General features: G+C 42.1%; 1 protein-coding gene across 2 annotated transcripts in view; it reads right to left on the bottom strand.

The window, feature by feature from the left end:
• The window catches only part of abr (ABR activator of RhoGEF and GTPase), a 121,683-nt gene that overhangs the window by 5,736 nt on the left and 92,709 nt on the right, over positions 1–23,238 (bottom strand). For both annotated transcript variants that reach the window (XM_085364403.1, XM_085364404.1), the window contains exon 17: positions 63–122. In XM_085364403.1, the coding sequence (XP_085220529.1) occupies positions 63–122 (60 nt within the window). The remainder of the gene's footprint in view (positions 1–62; positions 123–23,238) is intronic.

Genomic DNA, 23,238 nt, shown 5'->3' with positions numbered 1-23,238 from the left:
CCGACCTTGAAGGCTTTATTTACTGGACGAGTCCAAGCTAAAAGTCCCTCTCAGATACTTACCCCATTCATCTCTATGACATCCATGTGCCAGTTCTTGGACTGCACAGTCTGAGGATCCAGCTGAAAGACACAACACAGACAGAAACATAGTTGTTAACATTTTTGAGAAGCCTAAATAAGGACATGACTAAATTCATACTGGGATTTTCCCAGGAACAGAAAAATTGCTTAATCACATCATCAGTGAGCCGTCGCTCCCTTGGACAACTCGACATTTCTCAATACAACACACAGAAAGGAAGAAAAAAAAAAGCCTGGCAACAGTATCTGTACATTTCTTCGAAACCTGCTCACTTAATTCCAGCGTACCCACGGTGGGTGTTGTGACCAAACCGGACTTTGCCACCAGGGAAATTCTTTTCCCACATAAATCCTCAGGAATGTTTGTTCTTGTAGTACGGAGATAGAGTCTGCTTTTATGCTTTAATCTGTCTCTAAATAAAACCTGAGAAAGCCTTAAATTTCCATTCTAAAACAGAAAGTGGTGAAGCAAAAGTAACCGTCCTCGTGTGTTTGACAGAGAAATGCCGATTTAACCTCTTTACATTTCACTAAAGAAGAATCCCAGTAAGACATTCAAGTATGATCTGACACCTTTGGGGTTTTGTAGCTACAGAGAATTAAAACATAATTAAAACAACTGAAAAATATCTCCAAAATTATAACCACATGGAGCTCAACGTTCGGTTTTAGTGGAGGATAAAATAAGGAAACTGGAGACATGACTGCACTACCCGAAGCCCAGGCAAAGTAATGCTTGTAACCCCGGGCTCTAACGTAGACGCTGGACAATAAACTGAAGGCAGTAAGTTTATCGTCCCACAACTTTTTCGCTTCTGCTGCCCTTGTATGTCTTCAGCAGTCTCTCAGGCGTCGAACGAGGGCTCCAGATTAACTGAGACACTTCTCCTCGTTCACCGCACATATTCTCAAAGCGTGGCTCTCACGTCTCTCAGTGAGGCAGCACAGACAGCTTGTTGTTGTTTTAAGTCTCCTGGAGTCTGCGCCCGCTGTGCGAGGCCACAACAGCTAATGCCTTTTTTATAGTTTCAGCATCTGCACTACTCAGTTATGTCATCGCAACCCTGCACAGCGATGTGCTTAACGTAGAGGAAAATTACTCTTGCTGGGTGAGCGCAGGGGTAGCACGCTCCTCTTATTGTCGGGATTAAAAGTTTTTAGTGAGTGTATTTCATTACCTCGTAAAAAGGCCATTTGGCACCGGTTTCACGCATTCCTATTATCGCTAAAGCCTGTTTTCCCAGCAGTGTTTGGGCTTCAGACGAAGGACAGGTAATCACTGCAATCGGGGCTTTACACAGCAACTGCCGAGAAGGGAACCGGGCAAAGATCCAAGGCTCACTGATGACGCCTCTTTAAGCCCCCCTGGAGTAAACTAATTGAAAAAAATAAAAATAAATATCCTACCCATTTCCTCCTTATTACTCTGCTCATTTCTAAAAATCCTAATTAAAAATGAATGTACTCAAATAGGGTTGTAAAAACAAAAAGGGTCCATTACAGCCATTTGTATACTCAGTGACCCTGTCCAAGCCTGTATCCACAACTGGGCCGTTTATTAAAAAATAGCTGAGAGGAACTTGCTCCCCCACTCGCCTGCTTCCCTGAGAAATGAGTTTGAGAGGAGGCCTGCATGAAGCAAGCTTTCATTTACTTTATAGTATTTCATTCAGAATAAAGCACAAAATGTCAGCAGGAGGGATTGCACTGCAAGACGCGGTTTGTGACTTAGCGGAGGATGAGTTCAGTCAGCTGGTCTAACAGCAGAGGGAGGATTTAAGGTTTTATTCCGAGTGACAGCTCGCAGTCAGGGAACCTTCAGGAAGATGGCAGGAGGTAACAGAGCTGAGACTTGATATGAGAGACGTAAAGAAGAAAAAAGACGTTTGCTCCCATATAAAAGAACCCAGCTTTTATATGGAAGCAAGTGTGCGCACCGAGTATGAGGTACAGCCGGTTTACTTCCATCCGGCCGTATATGTGCACGTCCCACTAACTCTGTACTCTGTGTGCTTAAACACACTAACCCTCATTTATCTGCTCTCCTGCATGTTTGAGCGTATTGAAATGAACATAACGGGAAGCATGCGGCCGCTGTGTGATTCGGTCCATTTGCAGAAACCTACAGAAAAGTCACGGTTGATTTGAGTATCCTTTTTCCTGCATGTTGCTGGACTCTAGGTCAGTCATGCAGAATACAGGCTTTGATATCATGACTAAGAGTCTCCAAATAAAGAAGCAGGCAGACATGAGCCGGGACGTACATGCAGTTTGAACAGAGTACAGGCTGTGCTCTACTCAGACTGATCTACAAGATCAAAGCTGATAAGTCATTCTTTTGTGCTACTAAATGGTTTCTTTTACACCGACAGGGCAGAATGTGGTTATCAGTCACACAGTATTACTCAGACTTGTACTCTGGATTTCAGTTTTACATTTCAAGAAAAAAAAATAAAATCTTGTTCCCGCCCAGTTTTGAACCGGGGACCTTTTGCGTGTTAGGCGAACGTGATAATGACTACACTACGGGAACTAACTGAGAGCCCTCCCCCCTCCCCTCTGGAAATATAATCCCGCCCTCCACCCTGCTGTGGATCTGAGACTGACAGCAACAACACAGGGGCAATCAAGGGTCTGCATCCCCTATGGAGCTGCACAAGCCTCAACACATGCAGCGCTACAAAGAATCTTGATGCATCGGTGTACATCATCCACGATGTTCTCTGTGCACAGGGATCCCTCTTTCCTGTCCACAGGAACACTATACATGAAAGCATTTTCATCTGACAAGCGTGACCGATGCGGGTCTGTGAAAGGACAGTTGTTTGCAAAACTACGTTTCAGTTAAGTGCAAAAAGAAAATCTTGCTCAGATGTGCAAATTTGTCACCAATATGAACATTTAGTATCACATGCTGCTCAGATTTAGTACAACTAAAGAGCAGTGTTTGGACACTTGTTTGTTTTGTGTGATTATAAATTTATGTAAAAGCAAGAGCTGAATAATGCAGACCAAAGAGAAGGAAAACAGCGGCAGAAGCCTGAACCAAACAGTCAGGTACAAAGTGATGTGTAAAGCCAAACTAATGAAATCTCTATAGACTTAATTAGCTTATTGTTGCTGTGCTTGGAGAGGTAATGCGTGCTGGCGACAACACAGCAAAAAGCATAACTTGATCTTTTGATATGCTAAATTAATGAATCGCTGTTTAATTTGTCCTTTGTGTTTCATCACACTTTTTCACCACTGCTTCTCTGCCTGATTAAATATTCATTCAGCTGCAGAAAGCTTTTTATTAGTCCTTTAATTAGAACGTGGTGCTAACTGCGCGGCTCCTTGGATTTAGCAGGATTACAGGAACCGTGTGCACAGTGACTGAACCTTCATTTCATTTTTTTTCTTTTTAATTTCCAGCTAACACATCCTGCAGCAGCAAAGTTGCTCCTGCTCCATAAGCAACAGGACTATTTTTGGATTCATGAACCATAATGTTTATATGACTCTTTACTCAACAGCTGCTGATGTCAACGAGGCCATGGGAGGTCTTTGACTCGGTTGCCATGTTGCCTTCTGCCCTCTCTTCCTAGTTTGGGCCAATCGGCAGGGATTTTCAACTGAATGAGAGTTGTGATTTGCAGACTAGTCTTTTATCTCTGCCAGCAGTGTGTGATTCTCATCCAGCCCCTGTAAGCAGCGACACACAGATGAGTACTACACTTACGCAACACCATCCTTGCCTGCAGCAGAGCGGAGCACTGATACTGAAACGCAGAAAAACATAAAGGGGTGAAATATTCCTTTAATATTCAGAGTCAAAAACAAACACCTCCTTTATTTTCCTTAAAATACCCATATGATCAGTTTTTTATGATTTCTTCATTGTGCTGCAGCATGAACGTGCTCAGGAAAAGACCGAAATCTCTTCAAATTCACGTGATTTCAGGAACTTTGTTATTGACCAGTGTCATCTCTCGTTTCCACATGGAGGAGAGACACAGTCAAAGACTACTTTGTTTCATTTACTTTGACATTTTATCATTTAAATGCACCGTTCCCACCATCCAAAGTCTGTCAACTGTAGCCATAGCAACTAACCTCCCAGCTAATGTGAAAAAAAGAACTGGAGTAAGATTCAACTGAGCAACTATGCGAGTTTGTTTTCCTGATTATTTAGTAACTTTTCATCGCATTACTTTTGCTGCTCAGGCTCACAGCATGTGCTTTATGTTTACCAGCAGTGACAAATACACTTTTAGTGACCATATCTTTATAGATACCTGCATGCAAGGGGCAAAAATAAAGTGCACAACACTACTGTGATTAATAGCACATCCCCAAAATCTCACTCCGTAATTAGATGATTAATGCCTTTGTGTCACTGTAAGGAGATTAAAGGCTATTTGCATGCTGGCTGCTGCACAGCCAGAAGCAAGGGGGTCACTGTGGGCATCAACCTGAGAATGCTTTACTGACCTGCCACTCCCCTCCTGGAGCCCATTAACCAATCACAGATCTTGCACACAGGGGGGGATGAATTGGGGCCAATAAAGGGCCATGCCCTCCGGTGGAGACAGGAGATTTATGTGGCCTATATAAAAAGGCCATTAGGGGAGTAGATGGCATTTTAGGCACACAGAAAGGATGAAATGCTAATATCTCGTCTGCACCAATCAACATACTAAAATGGAGAGTATAATTTCCATATGGGAGCTGAAATGCTGCAAGGGTAAGAGGTAGGATGAGCGAGTGGGAGGGAAGATGATAATGGTCGGATGCGATTCTCCTCGATGGCTTAGTCTGCATTGTTCTCTGCACTAAGCTGGCTAAAAGTCCACAAAAAGGAGGGAAAAACAGAACACAACGCAAAAGCTACAACCCCACATCCCAGCCTCAAGGCTATTTGCTCCTTTGTTGCGACACATCAAATATATTGTGTCTAGTTCTACACCAATTAGCGTTTTCCAGCCAGCTTTCCATCTCATCACACTGTGTCTTAATTAGGCGCTGCTTCCAGCTCACGTAGGGAGCACAATTCCCTGGTGTACTTCCGTGCCCTCACCTATCCTTTTCATTCCTCTAAACACCCAGTAAATAACATGATGCATGCCACAGATGCACAGACAGAAACAAGACGCACTATGCCCTAAAGTCTGCTTTTCCTGGCCCCAACAATTATGATTCAAATTTCTAAACGCATATCTGCATGATTTAATTTTAAAAGCATGCACAACAGAGTGCACACACACACTGCTTAACCAAAAACTAAGAATGAACCCTTTACAGAAAACAGAACTATTCAAAAAATCCATGCGTGCCTCCGCTGTGTTATGGTTTTAGATAATATCAGTGGATAGTTAAACATCATCGAGAGCAATCCCCAGCATGTTGCAATGAAACACATGACCGAGGGAAAGAAAGGGGGGGACTGTAGAAAGACTGATAGGATCAAAAGGCAACCAAGCTTGGAAAAATGACAACACAAGCTCACTCAAAAAAAAAGAAAAAGAAAGAAAGTGACAAGAATTAAAGGATGAACCTTACAGAGCAGATGGGTGAACAGGGATTTCGGCACGGTGTGAGTGCTTATTGCCAAAGCTGAGAAATTTGGACAGCAGTGAGACAAAGGGACTTCCTCCTCTAATGCCTTGACATTAACACGGTGGTACCTGTGTACAGAGAAATAATGTATGTAATCACTGTTTTATTCCGCTCAGTATAAAAGAGTGGTCAGCTTTCCTCAGGCTCGTGCTGAATAATGGAAAACATGGAAGCAAAGGTCAGCCTAAATCTGACTCTTTGTTATGAACACGGTTATGATGCACACAAATTACAGCTCAAAACGCTGTTGATGCTGAAGAAGAGGAGGGCTGTGCAAGAACGTGGTCACCCCCTCCAGATAAATAAATACCTAAAAATTCCTCAGCTTATGTCTGCATTACTCTGTTTCAGCTGTGTGTGCAGAGGTGTGCACTGAATCACAGAACCTTTGCTGCTCAGCCAAAAGAGTCACAAACCAGAAACTGCATTTAAACAACGTCGCAACACCACGAAAGGCCAGTTGCAGACACTACAAAGAAAGGGATAATAACTGGCTGCATACCAAAACGACATCATGCAAACATTCCAGATGTGTGTCTCAGAGACAATATGGAGTAATATGACACTTAATAAACAGAAGAAGAAAAAATCGTTGCTTTAAATGCCAAAGAGGCGTCATTATCACAACTGAACAGCAGAGGGAGCCATTCTGATCGTCAAACAACATGACAAGCTGCCTTTTAGTCATCACTAGTAGCTTTTTTTTAATTTTATTTTTTTAAAGGAGAAAAAAAGGCTTGTGGATATGAAGACTGATGGAGAGGAGAGGGCAGGGAGCAGGAAATTATTATTTCATATTATTAAACAGAGTGCTTTTAGAGCGATCGTGAATTCCTATCTTAATTAAATCGTCGCACAGTCCCGTTTCATGTCGGTACCATTTTTTCAAATATTAACATCTTCTCACAAGTTATTCACAAGTGAGTGTAACCGATCCTGCATCAAACTCCAGTGCAATTCAGGATTAATCAAGAATATTCAATACTTTTTAAAGCTCAAATATTAAAGTTAGTAATAGAGATGCAGATTCTACCAGGGTAAAAAAGGGAAATAAACCCATATCCTTATTTCTGGGTCACAGTTTAGCCATCACTGTCATCACTAGCTACATTCAGTCATCTGACCTTTCAGAATAGAACAATAGTCAACTCAGAAATAAAGACACCCATTAAGAGAGCACACGCACACAGAAAGGGATGAACTGAGGATAAAAGAGAGGGAGAACCAACAGATGGAAGTGACACAGTGATAAATAGAGGATGAAAAAAAGATTAAAGAGCAAAAACCACAGCTTGTGTGTGTGTGTGTGTGTGTGTGTGTGTGTGTGTGTGTGTGTGTACATATGTTAACCAGAAACCTTTTGTCTGAGCAGCTTGCTGCGGACGCGGCCCCATAGCTTGGCCCCAGTGTTGCTGTGCCTCTTGTGCACAGGGGTCTGTGGCTGGCTGGACAGATTGTGCTGATTCTGATCCACGCAGCAGTGCTGCTCCAGACGCTCGCACACCGAGTTCAAGTTTACATCCGATACCAAGATCTCCGTCATGCCAAAGCCTGTGAATTCCTCTCCCACCGATGGTGGAGGAAGAACACTGCGGACGATGAAGAGGATGGGAGTACGGATCCCCACGGAAGCTCTTAGTGATCAGTGAGTCGCTTCAGCAATCAAGTTTCAGAAAAAGACTCTGAAATTCACTTCAAAAGAGGAATGAGTGATGAGGAAGAGGAGAAGTAGAGAAAGATGCTGCCATGGTGTCCTTGATAAGCCTGATAGTAGGTCCACGCTGATGCCCCTCTCTGTGAGTTCGCTCCACAGTCAGCTGCCAGCATCTCCTCAGTGTGCGATCTGACTTCCACAACAGCAAGCACACATACAGAGCGACTGAGCGAGAGAGAAAGAGAGAGAGCGCGAGAAGAGGGAGGGAGATGGGGGGTGAATGGGCTCCCGCTGTCAGTGAGCAGCTCTGCTTCTCCAGATGTTGATGGACACACCTCCAAAGAGAGAGAAGGGAGGGGAGGGGAGGAGGGCACAATAAACAGTCAATGAGAAATGAGGGGGGAGAGAGGGTGAGAGAGAGAGCGAGAAGGAGCAAAGGCTAAATGCTGGACTCTGTTTTGTTCAGTGCTTTGACCCCTTGTCAACCTTTCCCAGAGTTGGCCAGCATGCTCAGGAAGTGAGTAAACAAAGAACTGTGACGATGAGAAAGAGGCAGTGAAAGCATGAAAGACAGACAGGTAATACCTGCGTCGCCAAAAACATGACTTGAAACACACAGGCAGACCTCTAAGAAGCTCTAAAGGCTCCTATGTTGTCATATCCTTTTAAAATCTGACTAGAAATATCTTTGCTCTCTCCCCCTCTTCTCTGTGCCTCCCTCTGCAGATGACTTCTCCTCCCGCATTCTTACAGTTCTCCGATTTCCATCGTCTACTCTCTGCGAATGCGTGCGTCATTTTTCCACTACAATGCTCGACACTTTTCACCGTGCCTGTATGCTGACATTGGAAAGTCACTCAAAGACATCCACACGCACGCTCACACCCCGGGAGACACGGCCAGCGAATCTCCATGTTTATTCAACAGGACAGCCGGAGCTGGCTGCTCTTAAGAGAAGGATTCCTCTGTATAATGGATCGATATGGGGCAAGGGAGCCTGTGTATGTAGAGCTGGGCGATAGAACGATAACGATATGTATCGCGATATAACTTTTACTCGATAGAGAAATTAAGCTATCGCGATAGACCTCGCCGCTCTTGTCCTCTAAAAAAAAAAAAAAAAAAAAAAAGATCAGCCAATCCAAATTAAGTAGCACAGAGCCGAACCAATCACAGCCGCAGCGTCACGTCGCGTGACTTGTAACGTACAGCACAAGTGCCAAGCCGCATGTGTGTTTGTTTGGGAAGCAGCCAGCGGGTAATGGAGGAAATGAGTGTGCCGACTAGAAAAATCAACCGAGCGTGACCGAAGAGAAAACAGATAATGGTTCCAACGCCGGAGAGATTGTCGAACGGAAGAGCCATAGAAGTTCCGTAGTGTGAAGGTATTTCGGCTATTTCAAGTCTGACAAAAAACAGAGTAGCGTGCACTGTAAATTGTGCCGAAAGCAAGTCTGGAAATACAATGAACTGGTGCATGCGTCACACTGTGCGCCACGTTATTGTTTCGGTGAAATGAATTTCTACAATACTGTTACTGTTAATTCTACTCTCTGCAGTGTTTAAATGCTTACATATACACACAGTTACTGTCCCTCCACACATACGACTCGGTTCTGCTTCTATGCCCCAGCTTTGTTTACTTTTTCCCACCGAGGCTTCTAGACTTCTGATTGGCCAACATTTCTGCACGGTTAGGAATCTAGCGCCACCTGCTGCTTTGGCATGTTCATAGCAGCGTTTTCCTTCATTTCTGCCTTTATGTGTGGACGGGATTATTTTTTAAAACGGAAACGGAAAATCTCCGTTTTCAAAAATACCCGTGTACGTGTGGACGTAGCCTCAGTCTCTGACTGGAAGCGCTAATTCGTCATTCGGCTTTTGTCAGACTAAAGTAACTGTTAAAACTGTTTGAAAAGCTCAGCTATACAACAAGGAGAGATTGAGAATTTCCTTTTAGTTCTCAGTTTATTTGATATTGACAAAAGTTAGTCAGTTTTGTCTGTTCTTCTGTAAAACAAACTAAGATTTATTTTTAGAATTCATATTTTGTTTCTAAGTGGAATTGACAATTTAGTCTGTTTCGTTTGTTCTATTTTGAAACTTAAACGCTTTAGCGGCTGCCTTTTGTGTAGTTTGCAATATTTGCCTTTATTTATCTGAAAAAGTCTCATGTTCCTTAAGTACATCTACCCTGTTGAACTTATTATGGGAAATAAATAATATAATAAATAAATAAAAACAAGCTGCTGATTATTTCACATTTTACTTGTGAGCAACGGCACATTTAAATCTTACAAATATAGTTATTTGGCTTATATCGTGATAGATATCGTTATCGCCTGAAATGAAAAAAACATATCGTGATATGAAAAAATCTCATATCGCCCAGCTCTATGTGTATGCCTGTCAAACTCCATCTCCATCCACCGTGTCCCATCCCATTTGAATTAGGGAGGGGGGGGTTCTGCTGGTGGAAAAGGTTACAGACATGAGGCTGCATTTTAAAACCCCCAGACTGGTAAGACGCACCGTCTACTGGGCTGAAATGTCTTTGTGATTCAGAGACAGTATCTGCAATGAAATAATTATAATTTAGTTACCTTCTGCTAAAGCGGCAGATTTTTTTTTTTTTTTTGCTGTTTTCGCCACAGTTTTTAGCAACAAATTGGACTCATCCCGTCATCACAAGGCGTCTCAGCTAACAGCAGACAGCCTGATACCATAGTGTAAAAACATGTGGGTTAGAATGTGTTCTGTGGTAATGATAAAACACTAAAGTGGGAGCAGGACGGCCAGCATGTCTCACTTTGTGACCGAAAGTGTAGTACAGAGGGGGTGGTGGTGGAGGAGACCTCAGTCAACCCTCGCCACAGACTATTTTTAACTCTCAGAATTCGTAACTATGAAGCATACACACTCTATGCGTCATATCTTGGAAGGAATGTCTGGGAAAACCATGTTTTTAAAATGGGAGGGAAAAAACCCCCCACAGGGCGACAGGAAATTTTTTGGGCAACGCACTGAAAGAATCGTACATCGAACTGTAGCTTGTTTGATTGATTTCTGCTATCACAGCATCCAGAAGAGAAAATAAAGACTAAAACAAGCAGAAAAATAAACTACAATCAGCAAGTGTCATCATATGTGATGGGAGCTTCAAAATTAGTACAAGCAGCAGAGGCCAAGATACCCTGAGCGTCTGCAGTCTAGTCCTAAAATGATTTCACATCGTCATTGAAACAATTCTAAATCTTTCATTAGAACCTCGTGGCTCGAATTCTTACTACTTTCAGATCATACACCTGCAGTCTGGTTCATGGGGAAAGCTTCAAGTTTCAAGCTCAAGCCAAGAAAGCTTTTCACACTTTGGAAAATCCCCCCAGAGCTGCTTTCACAGGCCGAGCAGCAGCAATCTTCGCTGGCAAGATCAGTCAAGTGCGTCTTTAGCCGTCCCGCTTCAGTGCAGGATGAGACAAAAAAACCGAATTCCTCTCATTTCCAATTGAAACGCAACATCATCATCATCATTTATTTATATAGCACTTTAAAAACACACCTGGTAGACCAAAGTGCTGTACAATACTAATATGCACATAGTAATAAAACCAGACATAGCAATAAATTTTTAAAAAAAAAAAGTCAGTTACCCACAGAGTTAAAAGCCAGAGAATAAAAATAAATTTTTAATAAAGACTTAAAAACTGGCACTGATGTAGCCTGTCTAACATGGAGAGGAAGGTTATTCCAAAGCATCGGCGCTGCAACAGAGAACGCTCGGTCTCCTCTAAGTTTCAGCCGTGACTTTGGGACCGAAAGCAGCAACTGCTCAGCTGACCGAAAGGAACGAGTGGGGACGTGGGGCTTCAACAAGTCAGACAAATAAACAGTTGCCAGACCATTTAGAGATTTAAAAACCAATAAAAGGACTTCAAAACGGGTCCTAAATTCAATTGGAAGCCAGTGTAAAGAGGCCAAAATCGAGTGATGTGATCAAATTTCCTTCTGCCAGTTAAAAATCATGCCGCAGCATGTTGCACTAATTGCAAGCATGATAAAGTGCCCTGCCCAACCCCTATTAAAAGAGAATTGCAATAATCTAAACGTGAGGTAATAAAAGCATGAATAACACTTTCCAAGTCACGCTTGGAAAGAAAGGGCTTAACCTTCGTTAAACGTCTGAGGTGATAGAATACTGATTTTACCACCCCATTTACATGGTCATCAAAGGTAAGTGCAGAATCAATTTTAACTCCGAGATTTGTGATCGAACTCTTTAGTTGGGAAGTCAAAGCTGCAAGATCAACATCTGGAGTATGAGAAAAACGATTTGGGCCAAATAAAATCGCTTCTGTCTTCCGATCATTAAAATTGAAAAAGTTTTTTGCCATCCATGCTTTGACAGCAGTAAGGCAGTCAAGCAGAGGTCGACTTGGGAGACTATCAGAATGACTAAAAGGTAAGTAGAGCTGGCAGTCATCTGCATATAGATGGAATGGCACTTTATGTTTTCGGAAAATCGCGCCAAGAGGCAAAAGGTACAGTGAAAACAATAACGGCCCAAGAATAGATCCCTGTGGCACACCCCAAAGCAGAGGGGCCACAGAGGATGAAGCCGACCCCAACTTAACACAAAAGGTCCTATTTAAGAGATAGGACTTTAACCACACAAGTGCCGAACCAGAAATTCCCACACAGTGCTGTAAGCGGGAGATCAGCAAATCGTGATCCACAGTGTCAAATGCAGCGGTCATGTCCAACAAGACCAGCACTGCATATTTACCACGGTCTGTCGCTATCAGGATGTGATTCATAACTTTTACGAGGGCTGTCTCCGTACTGTGAAATGGCTTAAAGCCGGACTGAAAGATTTCTGACAATTTAGAGTCATTCCATCAACTGAGTATAAACAACCCTTTCCAGAATCTTACTAAGAAAGGGAAGCTTAGAGATGGGTCTAAAATTTGATATGACTGAACTGTCTAAGCCCGGTTTCTTAAGTGAAGGATGTATGACTGCATGCTTAAATTCCCTAGGTACTTGACCAGACAAAAGACTAGTATTAATAATGTTCAGAATGTGTGGTCCGATGATAGGAAATACCTTTTTGAGAAAATGGGGAGGAACATGAGGACACCTGATTGCATACTTTTACTGGCTTACAGTCCCAAAACATGAAGCATTAACAATAAAAGCAAACAGATGTTCATAAATGAAGCCTGCTGCAAACTATGTTATTGAGAAGGTTCATGTTGTCCAATCTCAGATTCCAGATCTCATTCAAGCTTAAAAATAACCAAATGTGAGGAAAAGTTAGTTTTAATCCACGATTAAAATTTTGCTTTAGTTTTTTTTTTTTTGGGGGGGTAAGAGCAGATTAATGGTCTATTAATGGTCTGTGTCCATGTCTGCAGAGTATAATCACAGTAAGAGAGGGGCAGCCAATTAGAAGGAAGCTGGCTTTCAGGGAGGGGCTCTTAAAGAGACAGGAGCGAAAACTATTTAGCTCCTACAGTGATCACAGTTTAATGATAAATAATATGGTGACAGAAATTAGTATAACAGGCTCAAATAAGCCTTATTTTCTCTCTTGGTACCATAAAACTACAGTTTATGCCTGCTAGCAAAATTTAGCTTCATGTGTTGTGATATTAACACAGCAGAGGAGTAGAGTAACAGCAGGTGTTCATGCAACCTATGTCGACTGCTTCACAGCCCATCACGTCAAATACATTCATGCAGCGAGCTCACACGCGCACACAGAGTTGCCAGTGTTGCACTCTCTCTTGTGTTGGCTCATAAGTTATTTATGCCTGCACACTATATGCAGACATGTTAGCGCAGAATACCTGTGGGTTTACACAACTCAGCACACATCAAAAACGCCAAGCAGTTCTGCACACAGACTGCCTCAATTCCCTCCAAAACTCAAACCGACTCCATACGTGGCATTTAAATGCAAAAATAATAACAGGCTGTCGATGTACCAGAATAATATTTTTCTCAATCATGTCAAAAGCAAAACTATTCGTTTCTGTGGTTTTATTGCTCGGTTTTGCTGTGAGTAAGAACAGTGGAATAATGGCTCCCAATTTTCCTTAAAAAACACACACACACACACACAAAAAAAACAAGACCTTGCATAGATAGATACGTACTGTAGAGATAAATTAACTGTATGAGATGATGAATTGTGTGGGGCTTTGAGCTTAGGAAACATGGGAATGATAAAAAGACGAAAGATGCATGCAGGGGAGGAAGAGGAGGAGGAGGGCGCCCAACGAGGAGATAAGATTAAGAATTCTTGTGAGAAGAGTAGAAAATGTAAAAGTACATGAAAGAAAAGACATGAGTAATTAGCAAAAGTCTCAATGCTAAAATAAATGTGTTTTTTATGTGAGGTGACTGTGGGGGATATGTTTGCCTTCTTTTACTCTCTCAGTCCATCTAACACCCACAAATTGTTGTTTTTATGATTTAACTGAGATATATAATAACACTGCTGGCACTCAGTCAGAGGTTCAGCACACGCTTTTATTTAAAATGATCTTAATTTAATACCATTTGGCCACCACATGAAAAGGTGAAAAAGCAGAAGGTTGAGTCCCGAGTGCTTGTGCTCTGACATCATGGCCGGCCCTGGCTCTTAATTATAGATGCGCCGGGTGGCACGGCCCCTCGTAAAGCTGCTCCACACGAACAGACGAGGGAGGGGGGCTGCTGAAGGAGGCCCTCGTTTACGAACTCCACCTAGTTGTGTAGTTGCTGCCTGACAAGCACTGCGATTCTGTTGACTGTGCGATTCTAGGGCCTCTAGTGCTGCGGCCTTCAGCAAACTTCTGCCAATCACACACACCTTCAGGAGCCAGAGACAAATTAATGATCAATCGCAGGGCTGAGCCGCTCTGACATGAATATGGAGCAGCTCTGAATCCATGCCTGCCTAATGAACGCGGGGTGGTCAGTCTGTCAGTCTGCTGTTTTAGCGGGTTTAGTGTGTGCTGTGTGTAATAAGCTCCTGCTGAAGTCTACAAAACAGCTACAGCTGCTGCAACAATCTACCTTTAAATTCCAGCAGGAGCTCCTTCTGAAGAAAAATCACTATTTTCTATTAGAGATGTGGAGCAGTTTGCTTTTGGCTTTAAAGTGAATAAGAAGACCTGGCTGAGCTGGCTGCCAAAAGCTACTACAGGGGTCTGGGTGTAGTCCACCCTAGACACCACAAAAACCACCTCCTGCCCTCTGTTTATACTTTAAACTATCCTATTAAATAAAGTTAAAAAAAAAAGACAAAAAGAAAGTTTCACTTTCATGTATGAACAGTAACTAAAGCAGGAGAAAATTACCTCAGCTTCCAATAAACACTAAAAGTAGGGGAGTTATACATAAATAATTAATTACCAAATAAGAAGCTCAAATCTCTTCCAATGTCAGTCGACCCTTTTAATAAAATCTGGGGAATTTTGCTACACAGTTGTACAGCTAACAGAGATTTGGACTTACAGTTAAAGCTGTATTGTATTTTTTAACATTTTCAAAGGTTTAGTGGAGTTCGTATTTTCATTCATTTCATGTTTTTTTGGTAAGTTTTTTTTAGGACATTCACTATTTTAGTGCTTTCTTTTTTTTTTTTTTTTTTTGCTTTCACAAAAACAAAATCAAAAACAAAAAAAAAAAAAACCTTCACCAAAGTGCAGGCAGGCCATTAACCTTTATAGTTTTCCATTTTGGCTATCACAATGGACACACGCACAGGTTTGTTTGTTCGTTCCAGCCTGCAAACACAGCAAGAGCAGGATACATAGAAAGCTGGCATCTGAGAATGTGCGTATGTGTACATCCATATTTTGGCCACACCTCGGTTGATCCCCAAAGCAGCTGACAGTGGAACAAAGGTGATTGTTTGGGAATATCAATCACGTGCATCTTTCTTAGGCCAGCGACCGGCTGACATCAGTGGCCGGGTGGCTGCGATAGCTAGAAACCACACTGCGAGCGGATAATTCAATCAGGGTTAATTCGATGGGTCTGCAAGTATGTTTACAGGATGATCTGCTCCACCTCTTTGATCTCTCCTGCTCTCTTATGGAGGAAGATGGGAAAATGGGGTATGAGGTTTCGAGGTTAAGAGTGAGAGTGCTAAGATGAGAGCGCAAAGGCGGGAGGAGGTTTGGCTCGGTGGGAAATCACAGCCTTAGGGTGCACTGCAGATTATTCCTGCATGTCTTTCATCTGAGCCATTGGGGGCATCCTCCGATTAACCGCTCCATCACTTATTAAGCACTTTGGAACAAAAGTGGTGAAGGAGACAGAGGAGGGAAGGAAAAGGAGTGAGCGAAGAAAAGGCTTAGCTTGAATCTGTGTGTGTCTTTGGGCGTGGCTGAAGAGAGGTAAAGCGTGTTTTTGTGCTCTTTCAGAGTCAGCATATTCAGGGTGTACATATTAATAGATTGTGGTACATCTAGCCGAAGAGTACAGTGAAGTGTGATCAGCACACGTAGATGCACAACGGTAAGGACACAGAAACAAAGTGAAGGAGAGCAAGGAAAACAGGTTGAGAAGAAGGGTGATGCAAGAACAAATGGTGAAGCAGTAATGCTGCACTCTGCATCACAAGCCTCCGACTAAACAATGAGATCACACCTTGTATACACGCAGTTCTTCATGGATTTTACTAATTAGTAAAATCCATGTAATTATTATATATATATATATATATATATATATATATATATATATATATATATATATATATATATATATATATATATATATATATATATATATATATATATATATATATATATATATTTTCTCTCTGTTTAATGCTTGTCTCTTTATTTATCCTAATGTCTGTGTCCATAATTCTTCATTATGGTTTCACATGATCCGAGTCACTCCGACGTCCACCAATGACAGGAATGAAACAGTAAAGATGTTGCAATACCTCAAACTCTTTGTGTTACATACATCCACCTGAAAAAAAAAGCTAAAGGCAGAACATCAGATGCAAAATCAACTCTAAGAGTAAACTGTGCTGTTCCCTGGCTCAGAGTGTATTTGTTCATCAAACACAAGATAATCATTTTTCCTCAAAAAGGCAAACAGCAAATCCTCTTTGGTGGAGATAATTACAGCAAAACAACACAGTGAACTTTTTCTTTAATTACAACTGATTCCCCTCCTACCGTCTCTAGAAAGAAATGACTGCATTAAGTCTGAGCAGAGCTTTGCGTTTGCCTGAAATAAACATAAAATAAAGTCAAAGCTGCACAAGGCAGATTTATATATATTTTTTTAAACCCAGAAAAGAACTTTGTGGAACAGTTCCTAACTACTAAAGCACCATAACATCAGGGGACCACATAACCCGAGGGGTCTGGGTCTATTTTCTTACTTTTGCGGTAAGCAGGTGAGGACGTTGTGATAAGAAGTCTTTGCACATCCTTAACATGTCCACATTTTGCAGGATGGAGATCATCCACCCGTCTGAGTGTCTGTCACACCTGGAATAAGCTTGATCTTTAAAACTGCACTTTGCTAAGATGTACAGCCAGTGGAGGATGACACATTCCCCCTGTTTTGGTAACTATTCCCGATATAGAGCCTGGTGTTGGGTGTGATTTCATCATGTGAGCCAACCTGCCCTTTGCTGGGATGTGGATGGGCACCCACTATGCTGAGGCTGTGATCTCAGTGTTGTGATCTCTGCTAGTCTGGGGACAAGGCTGTGTTACATCTGAACATTGTGACCCAGTTTCAGGATGAAGAGAGCGCAGCCTCACAGAACGGTGCTGCTGACCTGCTTCAATAATTCACGCTTAAGTGTATAACCGTGGCTGAATGGACGCAGCCACCTGGAAAGATTACACGGCCGGGGCAGGAAGCTGGTGGGAATTACAGAGAGGAAGAGACGACAGTATCAGAAAGTATAGCAGAACTGAGATTTCTTAGTTTTTTAAAGGAAAACATGATTGTTTTGGGCAGAGGGTGGATAAGAAAGTGCTAAAGGTTGGGGACCGCTGGTTTAAAAACCAGCGGTCCCCAACCTTTTTTGCGCCACGGACCGGTTTATGCCCGACAATATTTTCACGGACCGGCCTTTAAGGTGTCGCAGATAAATACAACAAAATAAAACTAGTACCGGTACCGAAAAAAAGAAGATTTATTCATAACACACGTGAAAAGACCCAGGAAAACCGAGTTAACGATAAAAACGATAACAAAATAACGCTGAAAACCGATAAAAACCCTGAAAACCATACATTTCACACCTGAGCCCGGTACCAAACGACTCACGGACCGGTACCGGCCCGAGGCCCGGGGACCGCTGATTTAAACAATACGCACGAGTTAGCCTGCTGCGTTTCTAAGAGGTCTGATCAATAATGAAGAGGAGGAGAGGTTTGATGCTATGCAGACGGCAGACAGCCCGGCTCATGCTTTCAGTCTCTCATGGTCAAACAGAACACCTACATCTTCTGCTGAGCAGCATGTGTGCACGTGCATATCACCTCTCTGCTGATGCAACATTACTACTACATTCATTTTTCATAAACTCTCACAGAGTCACCGTTTTCTACGTTTGTTACACTTCCCACTCCCACACAGCATTTATGAGAAATTTACTTACCAGCAAAGTTTCTCAGCACTTTTTTAAACAATTATTTTGTGATTTTAAAGAAGTCCACATGAGCAGGCATTAGCTCCATTAACATAGTGTTTCTATGTGGCTTTTTATTTGTACCTCTTTTGATATGCACATTAGAGCTATACAGTACGTACGAATAGACTGGGGCAAAAGCCACTTAGTCTCCAAAAAATGCTAAATTAAGCACTGTAATTATGATAAAGGCCTGGCCTGCAATTTCTCATAATCATTATCAGAACAAATGAGGCCGAGGTGGTGCAAAAGCAGGCCAACAACTGAGAGCACACCTTAATGAAGAACACAAAGTCCCCATCACGAAAAGATCAGTTTTGTAAGCTCTGATGTTTTAGTTCCAGGAAAAGCAGGTCAGCTCTCCTGTAACAGACACATCCATCATCGCTTTCCCACTTTCAATTCTCGATAAGCAGCGTTAAAAAAAAAAATCAGTTTCAAGAAAAGCCATTAACTCGTAGTGATAAATCAATTAGTTAATCAACAGAGAAGCCACCAGCTTAAGCTCCCAGTGGCTTTGTTGCAATGATGACCGGCCTTTGTGTTCAGAAAATCAGACATCGGACTTAAAGCGTCGTCTCTGATGCAGAAAACTGTTCTCCAAATCTCTCTCTCTGCTTTGATCCTCAGGCTTTTTTCTCCTTCCTAATCGTAGATAAACAAGACAAAGCAGAAACTAAAGAAAGAGTGCTTTCTACTAATGATTGACATAAAGCAGCCAGTGGCACAAACAGGGAGGCTGGAGTGTGGCGCCTTCTCTTTAACCAGAGCTGATCTGCCTCCTTCACGCTGCCTGACTGAAACACTGTCAGGTTTGCTGGGCGGAGAGAACGAGATACAAGTAGGCAGAGATGTAATCAACCCAAACAACTCCTCCACAGCTCTTAGAACACACACACACACAAACACCTCTCCTGGCTATTATACAACACACATTACATAATTCAAACAATTTGTGACTGTGAAACAGACTCTTGAGATCCCCTCCCTCATAAACGCCCACTCGCTCTTTGAAAGCAGGACTAACGGAGGAAACAGGTACACTCTAGAGCCAGAACCTCCGTCGGATCAAAACATTTTCTGATTGTGCCAGGGACGCTTTTTAAAAAGATTGCTCGGCTGAATTCAACATGACACGCTGGTTATGCAACAGGCTGCTGCAAGCAAAGCAACGCAGAGAAACTGGGAGCTGAAGAGAAGAGTCCCATTCTCCAAGGTTATTAAAGGTGCTCTGTCTCTATGTCCATTATGGACATGCTGTCAGTCTATCACAGAGCCAAACTGGTGCATGTTAGTGGGTACAGTTTAGTGACACTTTAACTTTTACTTCAACCACTGATGTGTTACATGTGGTGTCAGCTCAACATTAGATAGCTAACAGTAATGGCCTCATCATTTACACAGCTGAGAAGTCCAAAACATCCTCACAGGGAGGTCTGGAGGGGAGACGCTTCTTCCATGTGAAAACAATTACATCACTTTTAGCCTAATTTGTGGTGACAAACGGGCCCCGGCATCGAGATCTCAGGTCAGGAAACCCATAAAAAGAGTTTACGTTTTTATGGCTGTGGAAGGGTCAAACAAAACGTCAGTTTAACCGTTATCAATATATATTTACATAGTTTTAACTCATTACGGAGCGAGGATATCTGCCAAGCAAGAAGCTAAGCACCTGCTGTGGAGTGTCCAGCTGTCAGCTGGCTGCAGCTCAGTACAGTAGAAATTGGAAGGGAACAGCATCATTAGCTGTGATTACAGACTCTAAAACAATTTCATTTTTTCATTTCATTTCATTTTTATTTATTTCACACTTGGTACTACAAATCAAACAAAACAACCACATCTTCTGTCAACAAAACACAACAACCATGTGTGAAAAGGAGCAGGAAGAAGAAAATATTCTTATTAAACCCTGCCCCCTATCTACCATCGAACTTATATCACCGGTGGGCACCAAAAATCAGGAACTAATATTGACATTTCTCTCCGGTCGAATCCCAAACCAACATCACATCCCAAACCAACATCAACAATAACACCACAAAGTCTGATTTTAAAAAGTCTAATATTTTTTAAATAAAAACAAATAAAGGACGGAGTAGGATGCATCATATTTGTTAAAAAATGGGAAAAATTTAATGAGGGATTCTGTGCTTAGTACAGGAGCACTGGGGTTCATGTGGACAGCACAGGAAAAGGGAAGCTTCCCTCCTTCGCCTTGGGACAGGAAGTCATAAAGCAGGATCAAACGCCTGGCACTGCTTACAGTCGAGCTATATGAGGAGCATAATGTCACGAGAGATCAAGGACTCAACAGAAAATCAGAGCCGCTGCAATAATCAAAGTTATCAAAATTTGATCCTTCAGGTGGCGGAGAAGCCGTCTGAGCACTACACTCTTTAACTGCACATTTTCCAATGCATGTACATGGAGAAAGCTTGTCCCCCTCTGATTACTGGAGTGGAAGCAATATGGAAAGGTCATCAGGACGTGCTGAAATGCAAAAAGGGGGAAAAGGGAAAAAAAAGAAGAAGAAAAGTATACATACAAAAGCACAAAGGTTTGGGCTGTGGCCGCTAACCGCAGCGTCAAACACCTTATGAGTAAAAAGCATGTAGAAATCCACATTTTACAACAGCTACATTCTTAAACAGCAACCATAGAAAAATGTTTTTAATCAAAGACACAAAAACTAAATCCTTAAATCTGTTTTTCCTTCTGAAGTTTAATCAGTAGTCAAGCTCTTAATACTATTTGGAGCCATTTGTTTTCTTAAGCTATGTTCAGCCATAAACCAGACATCGTAAAAAATATCGTCACCACTGTGCATCAGATTATGCCTCCGTTCGGGGTCAAAAGTCAAAGCTTGCATAAAGCTACAGATGTGTTATACAAAAGTGCTATTTTAAAAGGGCTGACGTTCACTTTAAACCTCACTAGAAGCCTTGAAAGAATGCAGTAACAGCCAGAAGATTTCATGTCCACTCGCTCTCCCCTCAGTCTCACAGGCATATTCAGTGTACGTGTTTGTGACTGGAGGCTCAGGAACAAACTTAGATCACTAAGAGCTCAGCAGATGCCCGTGTAACACTCCAGCATGCAAAAAGTGCACACAGTAACCCAAAAATAACAGCTGCATTACCTCAAGCTACTGATTAAGAGTCAGCTACTGTTTCATCTTCAGACGCTGCAGAGGAAACACAAGCTTTTTAAAAATGAGACACCAACCAGAGACGTGTAAAATTGAGTAACCTGGTATGATCACATCTTAGAAATTACGAGAAATCCAGCAGCAAAAGTGTGATTAACAGAAGCACTGCATACCTTCATGAGAACGTTTCAGGTTTTACGTGCTTACAGAGAAAGTGTGAGAGCTGCTGGGGCATATAAAGAGTGATCTGACGGCTTACAGAGGCATACGCACAGACAGACTAAGAAACTTAAGGACAAGGAGCACCTTTAGGGAGGAGAACAGAAAACTGCACTGTTCTTAAAGAAGGCTAAAAAATTGGTGGAAATTTGTAAGAGGAAAATACAGACAGACACCATCAAAATCTCTCATGAGCATTAGGGCTGGGCCATATCATACCGTTCACGGTAATACCGGTATAATGTTGGGCAACGACAAGAAAATGAAATATCGTGATAGAATATGGGTAAAACGTGCATGCGCAGTGACTTTGTTTTCATACGCACATAGCCAAAAAGGCACGGCGGCGACGGAGAATGACAAGAACTAAAGCAGATCGTTGAATGAAACGGATGAACCAGAACTGGTTTGTAAAAATGCTGCAACTTCAGTGGTGTGGAACTGGTTTGGCTTTCGTCCGTCAGATACACAACAAAGCACTATTTTTGGTAGCGCATGCTAGCGGGCCGTCGTTATTACCGTGTTGTTTGGAAATACGGCACACTTAAAATCAATCCTTTGATTTTTCTGAAAATCGACAGTGCCCTTTATAATCCCGTGTGCCTTATGTTTGAATTCTGGTTGTGTTTACTGACCTCGAAACGATTTTATGTACACGGCGCTCGAAAATCTGTGAAATGTTTTAGTACGACTTTGCCAATTTCCACTGTTAGCAAGTAATTTACATTTGCACTGTTAAATTTTTATATAACTTTAATGCAGATTTTTAAAAAAAACAGCTGCTTGTTTAAGTGAAAATACATTGATTTTTTTTTTTTTGCACTAATAAAATTGTGGAGTTGTAAAGTATTTTGTCTAGTGTCAATTATGTCGTCAGCTATATCGTTGTCGCAAATTTTCAAATCTATATCGTGATAAATATTTTTGGTCATCTCGCCCTGCTCTAATGAGCATGATGGTCATGTTTGTGATTTTCTCACAGCTTCTTGGGAAAGGCCTCCTCAGTTTGCTCAAATATCACATAGTATTGTGCTCCCTATGCATGAACTGCACGAACTGTTGATCAGGGAGGTTTTGTACTACCTTCAGCTCCCAGCAGTGTTCCAGAATGGAAAACAGGGACATCCAAAACCTCACTGACACACTATACTACCTAACAGATTCTTAGGGATGCTGGGGAAACGTTTAGTGAAACACTGCAAAGCAGTAACAAAGTCCCGGGGAAGAGTGGTGAACAGGGAGATCACACTGCAGTAAAAGTATCTCCTGGTTCTTTAAAAGCTGCCTGGAACAAAGCTGTAAATATACAGCCTGATGTCCAACACTGACCTCTGTAGTATCTCATAAAAGCACAGAAACATGCACAAAGTATAATCCAAAAAGCTTTCTGGCAATATTTATAACTCCACATATTCATTTCTGATGGAGACCAGTACTTAGAATCTCTTAGAAGAAACCAGACCTCATACAGTGGGCATCACCCATTCTCTGTAATGAAGTGCAGAACCACTGTGGGTAAATTCTTGCTCAAGCATCAGTCTCCAGTTGTGGACATGTGGAAATTATTCAAGTTCCTGCACAATCATCAGGTCTAAACAAACAAAAGAGGAGGGCATTTGAACAATGCAGAGTCTTGTTCAAGCTACAGCTTCATAACTGTCCGAACTGATCAGCCATCTTTCCCAGGGTAACATGGGGTTCACAATCAGCCCAGAGCAACTGCCAGCCACACATTTTACCGCTGTAAGAACAGCTCGGGTCCCTCGGCTGACCACTTGAAAGCCAGAATAGGCTCTCCTAGCTGGGACACAGCGTGTAGCTGAGGCTCATTTACTTTAATGCTTGTCAGAAGACTGCCAACAACAACAAG

This window comes from Diplotaxodon limnothrissa, linkage group LG10 (assembly GCF_057381915.1).
Source record: "Diplotaxodon limnothrissa isolate DT_005_m linkage group LG10, D_limnothrissa_male_GT1.1, whole genome shotgun sequence".
Lineage (NCBI taxonomy): Eukaryota > Metazoa > Chordata > Actinopteri > Cichliformes > Cichlidae > Diplotaxodon > Diplotaxodon limnothrissa.
The sequence above is the reverse complement of the archived record's forward strand: the minus strand, read 5'-3'. Positions and strand labels throughout refer to the sequence as shown.